Source organism: Globicephala melas, chromosome 10 (genome assembly GCF_963455315.2).
Source record: "Globicephala melas chromosome 10, mGloMel1.2, whole genome shotgun sequence".
Lineage (NCBI taxonomy): Eukaryota > Metazoa > Chordata > Mammalia > Artiodactyla > Delphinidae > Globicephala > Globicephala melas.
Genome location: NC_083323.1, coordinates 26,658,388 through 26,676,820, shown reverse-complemented (window position 1 = coordinate 26,676,820; position 18,433 = coordinate 26,658,388). Strand labels below are relative to the sequence as shown.

At 40.5% G+C, this 18,433-nt stretch overlaps 1 protein-coding gene across 4 annotated transcripts in view; it reads left to right on the top strand.

Annotated features, from left to right (window-relative positions):
* CRADD (CASP2 and RIPK1 domain containing adaptor with death domain) overlaps positions 1-18,433 on the top strand; it is a 204,276-nt gene that overhangs the window by 666 nt on the left and 185,177 nt on the right. For 3 of the 4 annotated variants that reach the window (XM_060306412.2, XM_060306416.1, XM_060306413.1), the window contains exon 2: positions 13,390-13,693. In XM_060306412.2, coding sequence (XP_060162395.1) covers positions 13,396-13,693 — 298 coding nt within the window. In that variant the 5' untranslated portion in view covers positions 13,390-13,395. Of the gene's footprint in view, positions 1-11,716; positions 11,834-13,389; positions 13,694-18,433 lie in introns of those variants that run through there. The other variant, XM_030856389.2, reaches the window with a different exon arrangement.

Genomic DNA, 18,433 nt, shown 5'->3' with positions numbered 1-18,433 from the left:
AATCAAAATGCAGGTCCCTTTGTTCAAAAAGCCAGAAAAGAAGTGCCAGTAAATTTGTTAAAATATGAAGCCTTTTCCTTCTTTCACAATCTCTCTCAACATGTCATGATATTTTCGGTGTGCTATTTAATGTCTTTCTAAGTAAAGAAAATTTTAAATTATTAGCATAAATCTTACTATTCATCTTTACATCATGCAATGCCAGTTTTAAATGCAAATATCGGAGCATTTAATTCATGTGTGGAATCACAGAAATCACACAACTTATATTTCGTATCTCCTACATGCCTATGTGTTTTGTTCTTATCATAACCGTGGAAATGCTGCACAAAACTAAACTAACTCAATTGTTTTAATTTCACTTCTTAATATGCACACTTTCTATCAACACTCTATGGAAGCTGGCAACTTTCGTAATATTATATTTGCTTTGAGTCTCACTAAGTTTCCACACATCGTGGGTCTGAAATTTTGTGTGAATGGGACAGCAAGGAACTATGAGCATGCATACTGTGCATGTCTTATCTGTTCATATGCACACTCTATTGTGCCATTAGATTTCACTTATAAAACACAAGTTCAAAGGTGAAATATTATGAATTTCAAGACAGTGACATTAGAGCATCAAACTAAGCGTGGGGTCCTTCTGATCAGAGCATGAGGTGGTGTGTGACTATACACGTCTCATGCTCAGGAAGACCACCTTGCTAGAAGGGACTTCAGGGCTTCACTGAAGCTCACCCATTTGCTTCAGTGGGAGTACATAGGCCGGAGCAAGGTTACTTCCGGCACCTCCTACATCAACCAGAATTAGGTCCATCTTGAGCCTCTAATGGAAACGCATGACATTCCTAATTATCCAACTCTAAAATTCAGAGCTGGAAAGGGCAGCTCTTAGCTCTTTGTCTCTCTTTTTTTAATGAAGCCTGTGTTTTTAAATACAGGAAAACAGAATACTGTAACGAACTTCAATTAATTTCAGAACAAATCATTGTTAATATTTTGTTTTTTCGAAGCCTTTTTTAAAAAATTTTTTTATTTAAAGAACTGGGACATTTTAGGCAAGAATGAGGTACTCTTTATCCTCCACCCCCAATCAAATTCCACACTCTCTTTACAGGCAGCCATTACTGTGAATTTGGTGTATATCCTTCCAAGCCATTTAAAAATATTTTTACTTATATATAGTAACCATAAACAAGACAGATTTTTCTGTATACGTGTTTGGTTATTTCCTTAAGATTTATACAGTGGTATCTTATAATACATATTATTCTGCAACTTGCTTTTATCCTCATGCAACGTTGTATTTTTGAGATCTATCTTAATATATAGTACTAGTTTACTCCTATTAAATGCTATAGTGCATTTTATGAAAGTGCCGCGTTTTAGTTATTTACTACCCTGGTGGATGGTATAGTTGTTTCCAGAAGTTCACCGTTGTAAACAATTCTGCAACGAACATGTTTTTTGCACATGTGAGAGAGTTTCTCTAGGATGGGATGCGCTGTGTGCCAAAGTGCTCTCCAGAGAGGTTGTACTAACGTACTCTCACATTGGCAGTGTATGAGAGTTTGCACTTCACCGCACCCTGGACAGTGCTGAAGAGTGTTAGAGTTTTTTCATTCTTTTCCCCACATTTTATGGACTCTAAAAACCTCAGGACTTGGGCAGAAATAGTTCTAGAGCCCAGGACTCCTCATTCCCAACGCAGGGCTTAGGAATCAGTTTAAATATTCACCGTGTATGCTCTTTTTCCTCTACTTTGAACAACACTTTCAGAGACATTTTAAGTTAATTGACAAAGTTCTGGGCCTGGAGTTTGGCTTTTGCCCTGACACTCCCCCTCACCCCAAGTCTGGTGGTGAGGGGATGCAGCCAGTCTATCCTCCATTTCAAAAGCCTCCTGAAAACACGACTGCTTGTCCTGCCGTGTTTTTCTGAGTGTGTGTGGTGAATGGGGGAGAAGTGTCAGGGGAGAAATTATATACTGTTATTTGAAGAGTCTGGGGCACTTTAAGACAGGGCTGGAGATAAAATTCAAGGAACAGTTGAATTTTAAAAGTTTCATCAGAATAGGCTCAGGCGTTATTAATGCAATTGAGGAGAAAGGTTGTTTGGATAGAGGTGCTGAACAATTCAAATCTGGAAGGTTGATGTGACTTTGCTAGTATGAAAACAGCCTGTGTTTTTACATATCAACATAGTTACTTCTATACAAATCATGTATCACGCTACAGAACTCATTGTTCAAAGACAATATACATGAAAAGAAATCCTCCTTCCTTTACCCTGTTCAGGGGACTTTCTGTTGGCTGAAAGGGCGGAAAGGATAGGTATTCATCCACAAAGTTTTATAGACATGAATTAAAGCTTAAGTCTTCTCCCAGAGGAACACTGGCCTGGAATTAAGCCCTGCATTTATGAATAATGCAGAGAGACACCAGGGAAAAGGGCAGCATGATGGGTGGGTCTCTGTGTAGCCACACTCCACGAAGCTCTCCTTTACTTAACCCAGACCTGGGTTTGTTTACTTACGAGCTAATTAACCTTTAAGCCTTAGTGTTCTCATCTGAAAATGAGGATAATAATAATTCTGACTTCACAGGACTGTTGTGACAATTAAAAGAGATAATGCATTTGAAGTGCCAAGCATATAGGAAGCACCTGATAAATGCCAGCTCTCCTTATTATTAGTTTCTACCCTCTCTGAATTCTTAAAAGGCTTTTGGTGGAGTGCCTCATCATTTAGTTTGCTACAGTTTCTTCTAAGTTAATCGTACCTCTCTTATGCATCATTGATCTTATGAAGGAGATAACTGTGTTAATATCTAAACCTGCACCTTTACAATGTACAAAATGTGTCTAAAGATATTCTTTTACATGTCTTTTGAATCTCCCACTTGCCCAGCCCACAGCTGAACACAGATGAGGCACTCTACAATATGTGCTGATGGATTGATGGTTCTTTGTCAGAGAGATAACCCCTCTAGAAGTTACTGCAATGATTGTGAATCAAAGAGCTTCACTTTTTTTTTTCAAAGAGCTTCACTTTGAAGAAAGCACAGTGCATTTTAAAACATACTAAAAGAAAGCTTCTCATCTTGACAATTTTTGTCTGCTAGATTAAATACAAAATGATTTTTAATCCTTTTTTTTTTTATGGGAGCACTCTGGTGAGGTTAAAAAGTACCTGTGGCACACTGTCCCTTTTTGAAGAGGAAAACACAATACTGTAAAGGTTCGTGGAGCACATTGCTAAGCAACAGAACCAGGTCTGGACTGCACAGGAGTAAAAATTCTTTGTTCAGTATGATGAAGAATTATGAAATGGAAAATCCTTAATAGAATCTTACCTGCAACAATAACACTCATTATTTTTCAAAGTACTAATCAGCAGTTGATAACTAATTTTCATGGGAGTCTCCAAAAATAACTCACAGTTCTGTTCTCTGAGTAAAAGAGTTCAGCAAGAAGGTTTTGAATATTCATTTTTATGGAAGACATGGATCTGCCATCTGGATTTCAACTCACCATTCCCTGTGTTCTAGGATTAATCCAGGATTATAAAAATGCATCTCAAGTAATTTCAATACTGCTTAATCTTGATGGAAATGTGTTTATCACATAATTTAAAACAGTGGCCTCCAGACAGCATCACCTGGGAACATGTTAGAAATGCAAAATCTTGAGCCCCATCCATCCCGGGTCTACTGGATCAGAGAATCTGGGATCAGGACCCAGCGCTCTGCTTTCCTCCTGGTGATTCTCATGTTGTATAAAGTTTGAGAACTTAGAGAATCAGGATAACTGTGTGAAACACATAAAAGTAGACAGTGAAGAGATAAATTCAGTTTGGCACTAGTGGATCATCTTGAACCACTGATGAACTGTTGGACCATTTTGAACTGGGAATAAAATTATAGTTGTAATTCAGAAAGTAACTGCAGAGGAAAAAAGCACATGTAAGGGAGGAGAGTCTTCAAGGTAGCTTTCAATTACTTCCTGCTGAAATTGGAGCCAACTATAAATGCCTTCCACCAGTTGCATCTGTGACAATCAATGTTTGAAGAGTTTATTTACCAAGAATATATAATAATTTTTCTCTTATTTTTCCCCAGAGACATGAAGGAGAAATGATGTCCATTGCTTATTACATGAGAGATTGGTAACCTGAAATGTTTTAAATAAAATATAAAGTCTAGAAAAAATATGTGCACATCAATATCATAAACTTGGCATAATCCTGAAAGTTTGAAGTCGTGAGTATTAACTCAGGAAAAATGACTGAAAGGGTTATTGCTCAGTTACATATTGAGAACTAAATTCGGTAAATGATGTAATTTCATTCTATCAGCTACTAGCCCTGCAGCCACAAGTCACTTTACCTCTCTGTGCCTCCTTTTATACTTGTGTGAAATAAGAGGTCATTTCTTAGTTCCTTTCCATTTCCAGAATTTTGTGATTGTATAAATAATGGACACTCTGTGAAATACCTCACATTTTTTTTCAAAGAGAGATATGCACTAGCTCACTTGACCTTTACGAGAACCAGGTCCTTCTGTACAGTAAAAGAAATGTTTAACTTTGTAGACCTGAATATTAGAAAGCATGTAACAATCATTATAAGTTCTGCAGAAGGTTCAGACATTTAATAATTAACTAACTTGGAAAATGCTGTTTTGGATAGCGTCTTGCTGTGCTTGCAGGATGTGTATCCTAGGAAGAATGTTCTTGTGTAGCCAAGACGTGATCTCCATGTGCTCGCCAAGTGAACACTATCTCTGTTACCTTCCAGGAGAGGGATATGAGCTCTAAGTTGAGGCTAAGCTGCCCTGACCTTACTCTCCTGGGTGAATGTTCCCAGGGAACCTGGCCCATCTGAAGGGAGCATAGTATCAGTAGGCAACCTAACCTTGGTTGGGACTTAGGTCTCTGGGATAAGACTGATTTGTATTTGAATTCTGGCTCTGCCACTTGGCTAGTTGTACCTACTTCATAAGGCTGTGCAAGGATTGAACAAAACTAGATGAGATGGTGTGTGTAAAGAATGTCCATAGTTCCTGGCGTATGTAAATGTTCAATAATTATTAGCTTTAAAAGTTAAGGTTAAAACTGTTGAGGGAAACTGGAAAATTTAAATTGGGTCTCAATGAATATATTACTTTACTTAAAAACCTGTGTTGTTTTGCATTCTGCTTATTTTTCATGTTCAAATGCATTTTAGGCTTATTAGCTAATTGATTCATTGACTTCTTATTTAAAGAACTATTTATTGAGCACCTATATGTGTCACATTCTCTTGTAGACAGTGGAAGTATGACAGCAAACAAGAGAGCAAAAATCTCTTTTTTAATGGGGAGAGATGAAAATACTCCCCTTCCCAATAAACAAACAAATAAATAAAAAATTAACTGGTAGTGATAAATGCTAAGAAAAAAAATAAAACAAGGTGATGTGCTTGAGTCTGGGAGCAATTTTAGATCAGGTGTTCAGAGAAGGCTTCTCTAAGAAGGTGATATTTAAGATGTCACCTGAATAACAAGATAGAGCAAAGTTCTGGAGTCTGAGCAAGACATGGTAGTGATTTATATGAGGGTAGTGGTGGTTAGAATGGAGAGATGTGATTGGATTAGGAGATGTTACAGTGATAGAATCAGTAGGACTTAATAATGGATTGGATGGGAGGCGTGAGGGAATGAGAGGAATCAAGGATGTCTTTGAATCAAGGATGTCTTTGAATAAAGGTTGTCTCCAGTCTTTGGCTTGATGGGATGGTGGTACCATTTACAGAAGTGGAGCAGGTTGGGGAGAGGTGGGTTGAGGGTAAGAAGAGTTCGGAGCCTAGATTTGGGAAGATTAAATTTGAGTTGCCTATTGAACTCCAAGTGGAGATGTCAAGTAGACAACTGGATACATGAGGACAGGACTAAACATTTGGGAGATTTTTTTGCCTTTGCATAATATTTAATGGAGTGGGTTGGTTGAGAATACTTAGGGAAAAGAGTACTGTTAGGAAAGAGGAGAAATTCTAGGAGCATTCTTAAAATTTCAGATACTTACGACTCATAACAAAATCTTATAGTAATAACATATAGCCCTTGTAAAGTTTGCTACATAAAAATGTACTGAGAGGAATTTTTGACTTTCTTACGTTCTTTAGTATACATAAGTGGGGACCAAAAAGAAGTCTGGTTGTGATACATTGGTCTTATATACATTGATTTGATCCATATTTTTGAGTGCCTACTGCAAGGTACCATATTATGTACTAGTGTAAAATGAAACCAATAGAACAGTCATATTGTTAGTCAAACATATTTACTGAGCATATGCTGTGTACATACTACTAGATGATTTGAGAAGAAACCACAAAAATGGAAAATCAATTCTCTGTCCCTAAGAGAAGACAGTCTAAAACTGCCACTCAAAAGGAGAACAGCGGGCTTCCCTGGTGGCACAGTGGTTGAGAATCTGCCTGCCAATGCAGGGGACACGGGTTCGAGCCCTGGTCTGGGAAGATCCCACATGCCGCGGAGCAACTAGGCCTGTGAACCACAATTGCTGAGCCTGCGTGTCTGGAGCCTGTGCTCCGCAACAAGAGAGGCCGCGATAGTGAGAGGCCTGTGCACCGCGATGAAGAGTGGCCCCCACTTGCCGCAACTAGAGAAAGCCCTCGCACAGAAATGAAGACCCAACACAGCCATAAATAAATAAATAAACTTTAAAAAAAGGAGAACAAACCACTCAAAAGTCATAAGGAGAGGGTGTTTCCTTTTCCTTTTGCGTATCTGATGCTCTTAGGCCATTAGGAGAAATCTATGTAGGCCAAATGAACTTGGTGAAGTAGGCCACAGTTCATAATCCATTTTGTCTTTTCCCCTCGCTTCTACTTCTGGTCAATGGAGAGCTTCCCTGGGTGGAGAGAAACTTATTTTAGCCCATGTCATACTTCTAGTTGACTGGTCCTCCAAGCACCCCAGCATTCATATTCTCATTATCTGGGGAGAAGAGACGTAAAGAATCCATCAGCACTTGTAATGGCTAATTTCTTTGCCCTATTAACTCAAACACAGTTTCCCTGAAGAACAGTTCTAATTTGTTCAAAATTCTATACTTCCTGTATAGCTAGTGGATGGAGTGGATGGATTGGATGCATGCCCACTTATCAGTGCAGATGGGAAGGAAGGGAAGCACCCTCTTCTGGGCTAATGGTTGTATTTGCTTTATTAAGACCCAGCCTAACCTTTTGGAGGCTTGTTACCAGAAAGAACAGTCTAGCATCAATTATGCTGAAACAAAAATCATTGTATTTAGTAGTCATTGTCTAATTTCTAAGTGGACTTTATTAAATAAATCCAGATAAAAGCTTAGTTCATTCAACTACATGGTGCATTTGCTGATAAATCATCCAGGCAGACTCATGATGATGTAGTTCTTCTTGGAAAGAAATTCTCAGTACAGTAAAGTCCATGTGAAGTTTTTTTTTGTCGTCAGTGTGGCCAACTGGTAATAGAAATACTTAGGGGTTTTTTTGGTGGGAGGCAAAATAATTTCTTTGTGTTTTATGATGTCAAATTCTGTGGTCTCAGCCAAATACTTGGCCATACGCTTAAACAGGTTCAAACATTTTGTTGTTCATTGAGAAACATTTTGACCCTTTTCCCTGATACCAGCATAGCTTGCTTCTGTGTCATTTTGCTTGAACAAGAATGGAAGGTTAGCTACTAAAGTTCATCACAAAATGTTGAAAATCCCTTTATATATTCTATCTGAAGTGTATGGATTTCTCTTCAATCAGTGATACATGATGTCATCCCAGTAGATATTTAGCAGAAAGAAAATTCAGCTATTAAATTTTACCATTCAGAATACTTAGGTTCGGTTGTTAGCGGGTACTTGGGAGGGTCTAAATGGCATCCATTTACTGGTCTCTTTCAGTCACTGCATTTGGTTATATCACCAGAAAGTCAGTACCTAGACTGTATTATCTTGTGCTTTATGGTGGGTCAATACCGAGAATGTACATTTGAAGAACATTTTGGTATCTTCTACAAAAGAACACAGGAAAATCATAGTTTATTAGTTTATTTGATGTTCCTTATATAAAGAATCATATGATAAATTCCTTCTTGAAACTAGTGTCGACATATTAGTCTTTTTGGATGACTCAGTATGTTTTCTTTCTTTGAGAGATAGGAACTATACAACACAAATGGTTTTCTTTTTTTATTGTGAATGCCAGGAAACTAAGAACTTATTTTAGCAAGTCCTAATATCTTTAGGTATCCTAATATTTTAAATTCTCAACTGGTTTCTTATCCATCTTTTAAATGTGTGTAGTACAGTTTTATACCTACTGCAATATTTTGGGGGAAGAAAAATAGGAGAGGTCACTTCCTCAAAGAGGCTTTTCTCTGAAGACTCCATTGAAATCAGCTCCCCTCCTCCAGCCCCCTGGACTGGTTTTTCTTATCAAAGCACTCTTCCTTTATTGCATTTACAATAATTTGTAATTATCAATTTTATTTGTTTCCTTATTTATTTTTTTGCGGTACAGGGGCCTCTCACTGTTGTGGCCTCTCCTGTTGCGGAGCACAGGCTCCGGACGCGCAGGCTCCGTGGCCGTGGCTCACGGGCCCAGCCTCTCCGCGGCATGTGGGATCTTCCCGGACCAGGGCACGAACCCGTGTCCCCTGCATCGGCAGGCGGACTCTCAACCACTGCGCCACCAGGGAAGCCCCGGCCATTCTAATAGATGTGATTTCCATCTTTTTTAAGGCTGAATTATATATATACAATATATATATTATGTATTATATATATAAATTTATATTACATTTCTTTATGCTGAATGATATTTATATCTATCTATGTATATATGTATCACATTTTCTTTTTCCATTCATCTGTCATGAATATTTAGGTTGATTCCATATCTTGGCTCTTGTGTGTAATGCTGCAATGAACATGGGAGTGCAGACATCTCTTTGAGACACTGATTTCATTTCCTTTGTATCTATAACCAGAAGTGGAATTGCTGGATCACATGATAGTCCTATTTTTAATTTTTGAGGGCTCTCCATACTGTTTTCCATATGGCTATACCATTAGAAATGTGTGACTTTTTTTTAAACTCAAGAGTTTAAGGGTATTTTATTTAGTCTCCAAACTTATGGGATTTAAGGAAGATATTCTTTTGTTAAAATTTCCAATTTTACTGTAAAATGATAGAGTACATAGTTTGTAGGCTATTGATTTTTTGAATTTATTGAAGTTTCTTTGTGAATTAATTCATGACCTATTTCTGTAACTGTTTCACATATGCTTGAAAAGAATCTGTTTTTCTCCATGGCATAATTTCCACATCTATGAAACAAGAAGAACCAAAAATATCCAACTCCTTTGATTTTTGTTTTGGAGGTTGCCAAACCAAAGACCAAAATGAAAGAAAATACAACACTTGTTCTTTTTGACTCTTTCTTTGGCAAACTCACAATGGGTATATCTTGACACAAGAAAGCACGTAGGGGACAGAGAAAAAGGAAAATATCTGTCCTTCCTGAAAACAGATTTGTTACCACTGAGTAACAGGTGCTTAATCCTCTGTGGGGGCATAGTTCCAGCCTATAGAGAGGAACTAGATGGAGTGAAGGAGCAACCACCTGTGTTAGTGATTCTGATCTGTGTTTGATTCCTTCAGGACCTGCTGGCCTTGGATATTTATAAAAGTGAAGCTGAGCCTTTGGCGTGCTACTCAAGACTATCATTATATGCTAGGGTTGGGTGGTGGTCCTCCAACAGGCTGATTGATAGCAGCTGGCTAGCCAATCAGAGAGCCAGCCTAGTCATTTAGGGGGCAGCATGGATGCTTAGCTCAATTTTCCAAAAGGGGAATTTGATGGCCAAGGGCTTCACCTTATGGTTTTAGGTGAGATCCTTAATAGCCAACCTCTCAAGTTCTTCACCGTAAGAACTCCATGTGCCTCAGCTCCTGCACTGTCTCTGCTCATGCCATCTCTCACTCTCTTCTCTTCTGTGAGCTCTCATGGAACCCACTGTTGGCTTACCACCTCCCCCTGTACGTCATCAGCAATGTCTCCTTCTCTCTCCTAGGAGATCTCAAGCCTTTCCAAATACAATGAGTCATTAAGAAGCATTTTTAAAATATGTAGTTTTATATGGGTGTTTTTGGTGTTATTTGTTTCAACTTTGCTATTTGTTTGAAAGTTATCAAAGTTTACAGTTGGAAAAAATCCTTTTTTTTTCCCTTCCCCCAAAGTCAGTAACCTCAGCTATTGACACTATCGCAAGAGGTTTGTACTTTATCTGGATGAAGACAGAATATTGCTAACACCTGTCCACCAACAGGAGGAAAATCTTGCCCAGGAAAGGATGGCAGTTCCAGAGTGAAAGAAGACGGTGAGAGTGAAGAGAGTACCTGGAACTCAAGAGTATCAAGAATAGGAGGTGGCACCAGAATGATTTACTAATATTTTGGCTGTCATTAGAATAGTAGACACTTCACCATACAGGGGTGTGTCATGTACTGTGTACTGGAAAGGGCATGAAATCAGAGGGACCTGGTTATAATTCAGGTTTTGCTATATATTAGCTTTGAGATTTTGGCTAAGACACTTGACCACTTTGATTCCATGGTCCTCACATGTGGAACGTGTAAAATGCTAATGATAATAATAATACTTGCCACCCAATGTAAAAATATTGTCACTGGCATAGTAAAATGGCATATTGGTATAGTAACCCTTTAAACTTGTTACAAAAGTTAGAATGTTTTGAGGAGGGAGGTTTAGAAGTGCTTTCCATTGATTTGCTTACAAAGATATTTTCATCTTCCACTAGAAGTGTTGGCTATGAAAAACCTCTATAGAAATAATGATTTTTGAGGTTTTCTTCTGTTACTGTCAACCACTTTTAGCAGGTGTACAACTTTCTGTGTATGTCACCCAATTGACTTAAAAGTGATTTAATGAATGTATTTACTGATTGCCTCATTTCATAAAGGAATCTGAGTAAGGACCCTCAATTTAACATTCTTTTCTCTTTATATATTTGGAGCAGGCATTTATCTTGCCTTCCAACTCCAAACTACATGCCCCAGACACACTTACTGCTAATGTCCCTAATTCCTCATGACAAATCCCTATCTGTGCAGAATAACTGGTTGATTGCTGTAACTGAATCCTGACTGATTGATTTGTACACTTTTTTTGGGCAGGACCCCTGTGATATAGAGGAATGAACTTGCATTTTAGTGGGGGGAAAACAGATGATAAACAAATAATTAAGTAAAAGTTTTAGTAACTGATATGTCCTTCAAGTAAAAATAAAGCTGGAAAAGGGGATGTGGAGCGCAGGAGGTGAATGTTGTGAGTTTAAATACCGTGGTGGTGGGTACTGCAGTTTTAAATACAAGTGGTCATGGAAGGCTTCCCTGATAAGGTGACTTTTGAGACCCGACTATTATGTCAATTGGGTACAAGTCCCTGGTGGAGTTCATGTGTTAAAATGCAATTATCCAATTACTCCTTTCCTTAGATAACTCCCTAAATGATGCTATTTTCCATCTCCAGGTGGTTATATTCTCTACCCACAGCAAACATGGCGGAAAAGGCTTCATCCTGATATCTGGGCCACCAATAAAGATGGCCACAGCACTTCCTGTGTTTGCCCTTAACAAAGATGGCGACAATACTTCCTGTTCGGGGCTTTTGCCTTCAACAAAAATGGTGTTTACGGTACAGGTTCCCTGACACTTTGGAGTCCGGTTGCAGTTTTTTTTTTTTTTTCCTTAGGATACGTGTTTGCAGACGTAAGTAACAGGATCCCAGAACCCCCGTATGCATCTTTTCTCGAAGGCCCCGCGCCGCGGCGTCTGTGGCCTGGGCCCTGCGTGGCTCCCCCGCCCGCTAACTTGCTCGCGGCGTTCCCGAGCCGCTCGGGCTGGGGTGGCGGTGGAGGTGCTCGGGGCCCTGCTCTCCCCTCGGTCTTCTCTGCAGGTCATTCCCAGCACCCGCTTTATAGCGGGTCAGGTGGCCCCTAAAATCTTTCATAGTTCTTCCCGTTCCTAATGCCACAGGGCTTCAGCTGGCGAGGCGGGAAATAAAAAGTTCCACATCGGCGGGGACAGCCCAAAGGGCACATTTTCCTGCTCACCTGCCGCCTCTCGGGGTCGCCCGCTGTGGCTCTACTTTCTGTGCGTGTCATAAAGCCCCATTTGCCGCCCCCCGTCTCCCTTCCCCGCCACTTACATACCCTCTTAGCCATCCCTCTGCTCACTGGTGCAGTGGTCTTAGAAACAAGCCTTCCATGGCGTGTGGACATTAAAAAAAAATCTTTTAAAGGAAAAAAAAAAGCACAACATTAAACGTCCCGTGCATGTGTGGCTATGACAGTGTTGTGATGGAGATTCGAAATTCTTCCAGAGGAGGGCTGGAGTCTGTGACTATATATAAGATTTACTGTAGACTGGGCATGAATGCCTAGTGTTCTCCTTGAAGGCAACGGTGTATAGGCCTTTTCTCTTAGGGAAAAAGATCCTTAAACTTATTGGTACCTGCCGGTTTATTGCCCCACTTCCATTGATGATCAGGTTCTGCAAATGCCCGCGGTCTTAAGGGCACTTGTGTGCATATTGGCGGTTTCTGCGGTAATGGGGTATCTCTGATGAACGCAATGTTAAAGGAAAAGCACTATTTCTTCTCAAGTATGTTAGAATGAAATGCTCCTCTGTAATCCTCAGGTAAAAGTTGCTTTTTTTTTTTTTAGAAGATGTTGGGGGTAGGAGTTTATTACTTTATTTATTTTTGCTGTGTTGGGTCTTCGTTTCTGTGCGAGGGCTTTCTCTACTTGTGGCAAGCCGGGGGCCACTCTTCATTGCGGTGCGGGGGCCTCTCACCATCGCGGCCTCTCTTGTTGCGGAGCACAGGCTCCAGACGCGCTGGCTCAGTAGTTGTGGCCCAAGGGCCTAGTTGCTCCGCGGCATGTGGGATCCTCCCAGACCAGGGCTCGAACCCGTGTCCCCTGCATTAGCAGGCAGACTCTCAACCACTGTGCCACCAGGGAAGCCCCCAAAGTTGCTTTTTAAGCAGGGTCTCTAATCCACTTTTCCCCAAATCTCTTTATGGAACAAGGAATGGAGCTAGGACCCCATTGTGTGGAAAGTAAAAGCAGAGAAGATGATTCATGTTCTGAAGCATTTGAAGTTAATTCAGCTTGGCTTAACAGCCATGTATTAAACACCATGGCCTGGCGTTCTGCTAGGGTTCAAAGATGTCCGTGACCTTAAGGAGCTTGCATTGTAAGACACTATCTTTAGAGGCTCATCAGGCTTCCTGTGATCTGAGCTACCATTTTGTGTCTTCCCAGGGGGAGATGGAGGCTAGAGACAAGCAAGTGCTTCGCTCCCTTCGCCTCGAGCTGGGTGCAGAGGTACTGGTGGAGGGACTGGTCCTCCAGTATCTTTACCAGGAAGGAGTCTTGACGGAAAGCCATGTTCAAGAAATTAAAGCTCAAGCCACAGGCCTCCGGAAAACAATGCTTCTGCTGGATATCCTACCTACCAGGGGTCCTAAAGCATTCGATGCCTTCCTAGATTCCCTGCAAGAATTCCCCTGGGTAAGGGAGAAACTGGAGAAGGCAAGAGAAGAAGCCATGGTTGAGCTGCCTGCAGGTAGGCCTCAAAAAGATCATTCCAGACCACCTCCAAGATTGTTGGAACTGTGCCCTTTGGGATTTGAAGTTGGGGTTTTAGGCTGGGTGGGGGTTGGCAGGTCCTGAAAGTGGGAAAGGAGTTTGGTTTGCAGGCATGTGGCACTGGAGGGACTGGTTGAGGAGATGGAGTTAGGAAGTGCAGGGAAGGAGGGAGGAATGGAACACGATTGAGAGGGTGACGAGGGAGCTCAGAGAATACATTTAGAAATGCTTCCAGGGAAAGTTGGCAAGTCACTTGGGAGGCCTGTTCTCATCAGAGAGCCAGGTCATATCTCAGCCCTTGGCATTGGGAGCCATTTGGAAAGTGCAGATGGGAAAGCAGGCTTTAGGCTTCCTGATAACTGATTCGTGGGGTGCCAGAGCGGCCGGCCGGGAAAGGTCAGACTCATGAAGAAGGGGACAGCCTCTAGGAAGGCACGCCTTGCACCTGTTCCCTGGGCTGTCCTGCATGGCCAAAAGGGATTATTTGGAAGGCTGGCTTAGTTTGTTTTTAAAGACTATTGATTTAAAGTCATCCTTTTTAGTTTGGCTTTGTTCAGACACCTGGAGTATTTAATTTTATAAGGACAGTAGTTTTTTGGGGGGGGGAGGTGTCTTATTTTGATTTTAAGGAACGTTGGAAGCTATAGAAAAGAGAAACAGTCCTAGTGCTATCAGCCTGGCTTGTAGCAGGAAGATGTGAGATGAAACACTTATTTCTTCTCAACACCTCCCATGACAGTCTACTTTTTACAGAGATTGAGGAGCAGAGAACTGAACTGGCAAAAAAAAAAAAAGAAGGAAAAAAGAAAGTTGACTTGTAAATTTTTAACAGAGTTAGGAAATTGACATTCTTAGTTTTTTATAGCAGTGATAGTTAGACCTACCCCAACTCAGGGATCTCCAGAATTTGTTGTTGCTGTTTTTCAAATACCAATATAACTAGTAAAAACACAAATGCCGGTAATAAAGAAACTACTTTTATTATTTTTGCCCCATGGACCTCATATTTTGAATGATTTTCCAGACCACATGATAAGTAATCATGACTAATTCTTCTAATATTTTTATTAATGACATATGTCTGAATATTTGATCAACATGAGATAACTGGGTGACTTAGGAAGGCCTGGGAAAATCCCAGTGGAAAAAGCAAAAATATTTTCATTTCCTTGCATGGCCAAATTACAGGTAAATGTATGTTCCAGGCTTTTTGAAATACTGAAAAAAGCTGGCCTTTGAGGACCGCAGGAATTTTCAGGTTGGATTGTTCTTACAAAATAAAATACTCCAGGTGTGTGAACAAAGCCAAACTGAAGTAGGTAAAATGTTTCTACCACTTGATTGAAAGCAGAATATATAACATAGAAGTGGGGAGATGTTAAAAGAAATATTAGGGTGTCCGATATCTTTTCATGGTATTTGACTTAGAGGTTCCTCTTGGCAACACATAGTTGGAAATAACAAAACAGGCAAAGCTGAAAGCCTGTTACTACTGAAATACTTAATTTAATTTTATAATCATTGTAGGTGTTGTAAATAGTATGATTGTATGTTGTTCAAAGAGATGTGACCCCGTTTTCATTTCTTCTGATTCATTCAAAGAACAAGAAAAGTTATTTTTACCAAATGGTGAAAGTTACAATGATGTTGAAGAAAAAAAAGAAAAACATATATATTTTTAAGTGAGCAGTATGAAACATTGCGGAGCAGGAAAAAATTCAGTGTATCTGTGCTGAAGTTTGGAAAAATAACGTTAATACGTTAATTCTGTGGAAGTGGTCAAATGGAACGATAGGTTGGCTACTGCACAAATGAAGTCCTCTCAATTGTTTTACTTCTTGTTGAGTAACACTGCTACTGAAAAAAATATCCTGAAGAGAGAATTTGATTTACATAGCGTTCTGTATACCTTCCACAGTGGCAGTTACACAAACTCACTTTTTAAATAGTTTTTGTTAATTATTGAATATTTTAAGTAAGATTACAAAATATAAGTAAGGTGTGAAGAACAATGGTACAGTGAACACCTGTCTCCCCATCACTCAGTTAAAAAATATTACATGGGGCTTCCCTGGTGGCGCAGTGGTTGAGAGTCCGCCTGCCAAAGCAGGGGACACAGGTTTGTGCCCTGGTCTGGGAAGATCCCACATGCCGCGGAGCGGTTGGGCCCGTGAGCCATGGCCGCTGAGCCTGTGCCTCTGGAGCCTGTGCTCCACAACGGGAGAGGCCACAACAGTGAGAGGTCAGCGTACTGCAAAAAAAAAAAAAATTACATGGCCTTTGAGGACCCCTGGGTGCTCCTCTCAATCCTAGCTCATCCCCAACCTCCGCTCACCGATAAACCTTGAATTTGGAGTTTATCATTTCCTTCTTCACTTTGTAATTTTCCATCTCATAAAACTCACTTTTAAAATCCACATATGTTATGGAAAATTCACTACACCATAAGTTTCAGCAATATCTATATACGTAAGGCGTGGAGGAAATGGTATATTTTAAAGGAGTTGTTAGTTAACAGCCTTCTTTATTTGAGACCTTAAACTTTGTGTTAAATTAACTTGATGGCTGTATTTTAATTATGAAATTAAATTAGGACTTAATTAATTGGAAACCTATTTTTTTTTAAATCCTGGAAAGAGTATATTAGACTTGAAATGCCTTAGTTTTAATGTAAAAAATGCGAATGGACCCAGAGGCCTATTTTCCAGGACCCCAGTGCTTCTCCAGTGTCGGAGTAATTTTAACAAGGTTTTAAATAGTCCATTTAAATTTTTGTAAAGGCATGTTTGAACTTTGAAGAATTAGAATGTAGGAAAATGTGGTGCTTATGTATGTATGTGTATACAATAACCTCTTCTGACCTTTTACTCATTTCAGTCGCAGTTATTAATTAATTTGTACAGGTTTGGTGGTCTTCTCTTGGGAGGCTTTGTAAACGAATGGGGAGGAATGGCTTTCTCTTTGGCCGAGAGGTCTATCCTGATTGATCTGAATGAACTGATGTTATTTTATAAAAAGTTTTCTTGTTTTGGTCTTTTCAGAGATTCCTGGTTTTCCTCTTGTTTGTTGGTTACCTTTTGTGTTTCACTTGTAAACTTTGAGCTACTTCAGAGGCCTTCTTTGGTGATTGATCCCGGTTAGTTGCTTTTAATTTCTATTCTGGTGTCATTTTTTGTTTATTTATTTTTAATTTTTATTTTATTTTTTAATAGACACCTAGCCATTTTATTTTATTCTATTCTTGGCTGTACTGTGTGGCATGTGGGATCTTAGTTTCCCCACCAGGGATAGAACCCATGCCCCCTGCAGTGGAAGCCCTGAGTCTTAACCACTGGACCGCCACGGAGGTCCCTGGGTGTCATTTTTTAGAGAAGAATCAAGTTGTATCTTGATTCTCTCTATTCTTCTAAACCATGCCCCCAGGAAATTCCAAAACATTAAAAAAAAAAAAGTTAAACTTTTGATTCTCTCAGTGTGCCTAGATGACTGGTATCCCTATCCCTATTAAAAAAAAAAAAAAAGACCAAGATGTTAATGGATAATTGATTTTGTGTTTTTCCTCACCTTATAAAGACACTTATATTTTATTATTTTTTAATCTTTTTTTATAAATTTATTTTATTTATTTATTTTTGGCTGCGTTGGGTCTTTGTTGCTGCGCGCGGACTTTCTCTACTTGCAGCGGGCGGACTTTCTCTACTTGCGGTGGCTTCTCTTGTTGCAAAGCACAGGCTCTAGGCGTGCGGGCTTCAGTAGTTGTGGCTCGTGGGCTCTAGAGCGCAGGCTCAGTAGTTGTGGCACAGGGGCTTAGTTGCTCCGCAGCATGTGGGATCTTCCTGGACCAGGGCTCGAACCCATGTCCCCTGCACTGGCAGGCAGATTCTTAACTCCTGCACCACCAGGGAAGCCCAAGACTCTTATATTTTAAAAGAGGAATTCTGGCAATAAAATGACTTAATCCCGCTTGGCACCATGGAAGGCACACTTCATGGTATGTCCCCTACTGGACAAGGTCACGTAGTAGACACTAGATTAGCTGGAAATCCTCCCTGGGCTCCTGGCAGGTCACTTAGGAGATGAGGATAGTGCTGAATCTGGGTAAAGGCAGCATGTGTCTTCCTGCCTGGCTTCCCACTACTCATGGGCCCTGTCTAGGCTGACAAGCTCGCTCTGGTGCCTGAACTAATCTGGATCTGGAAAGGAGGTTTGTCAGCAGCCCCTGTCTCACCAGCTGGTAGGACTTAGCCTTAGGTCATGGTGGGAGTGACTTCTGGGCCCAAGGACTCCCTGTTCTACCATGTTGGCCCTGGCTGTGGGATTGGGTCTCTGCCATGATTCCCACTTAACAGTCAGCCTGGCAACCCTTCCTTTAACCCCAGTCTTTTTTAGGCTTGGGAGTTTTTTTTTTTTTCTTTCTTCCTAGGCTAAATTTCTGCTTTATATTCTCTTAGCCACCAGCAAGGATGAAAGATAAATATCTTATAATGCAGCTCAGTAACTCCTATTTTAGCATCAGATGCCTCAACTCTGGCCTGCTGGAGTAGCTGTCCTGGGGCTGACATTTGTTGTAGCCTTGCCTGAGCTTGAGCTGGTCCTCGCCATGGACCCTGTGCCCTGGACTCTGTGGCTGTCCTCACTGGAGCAGGATGTAGGGCTGGCCTGTTTCCCCTCTGCCCAGAGGGTCCAGGGCTCAGCCTGTCCCTTTTGGAGCTGGCCT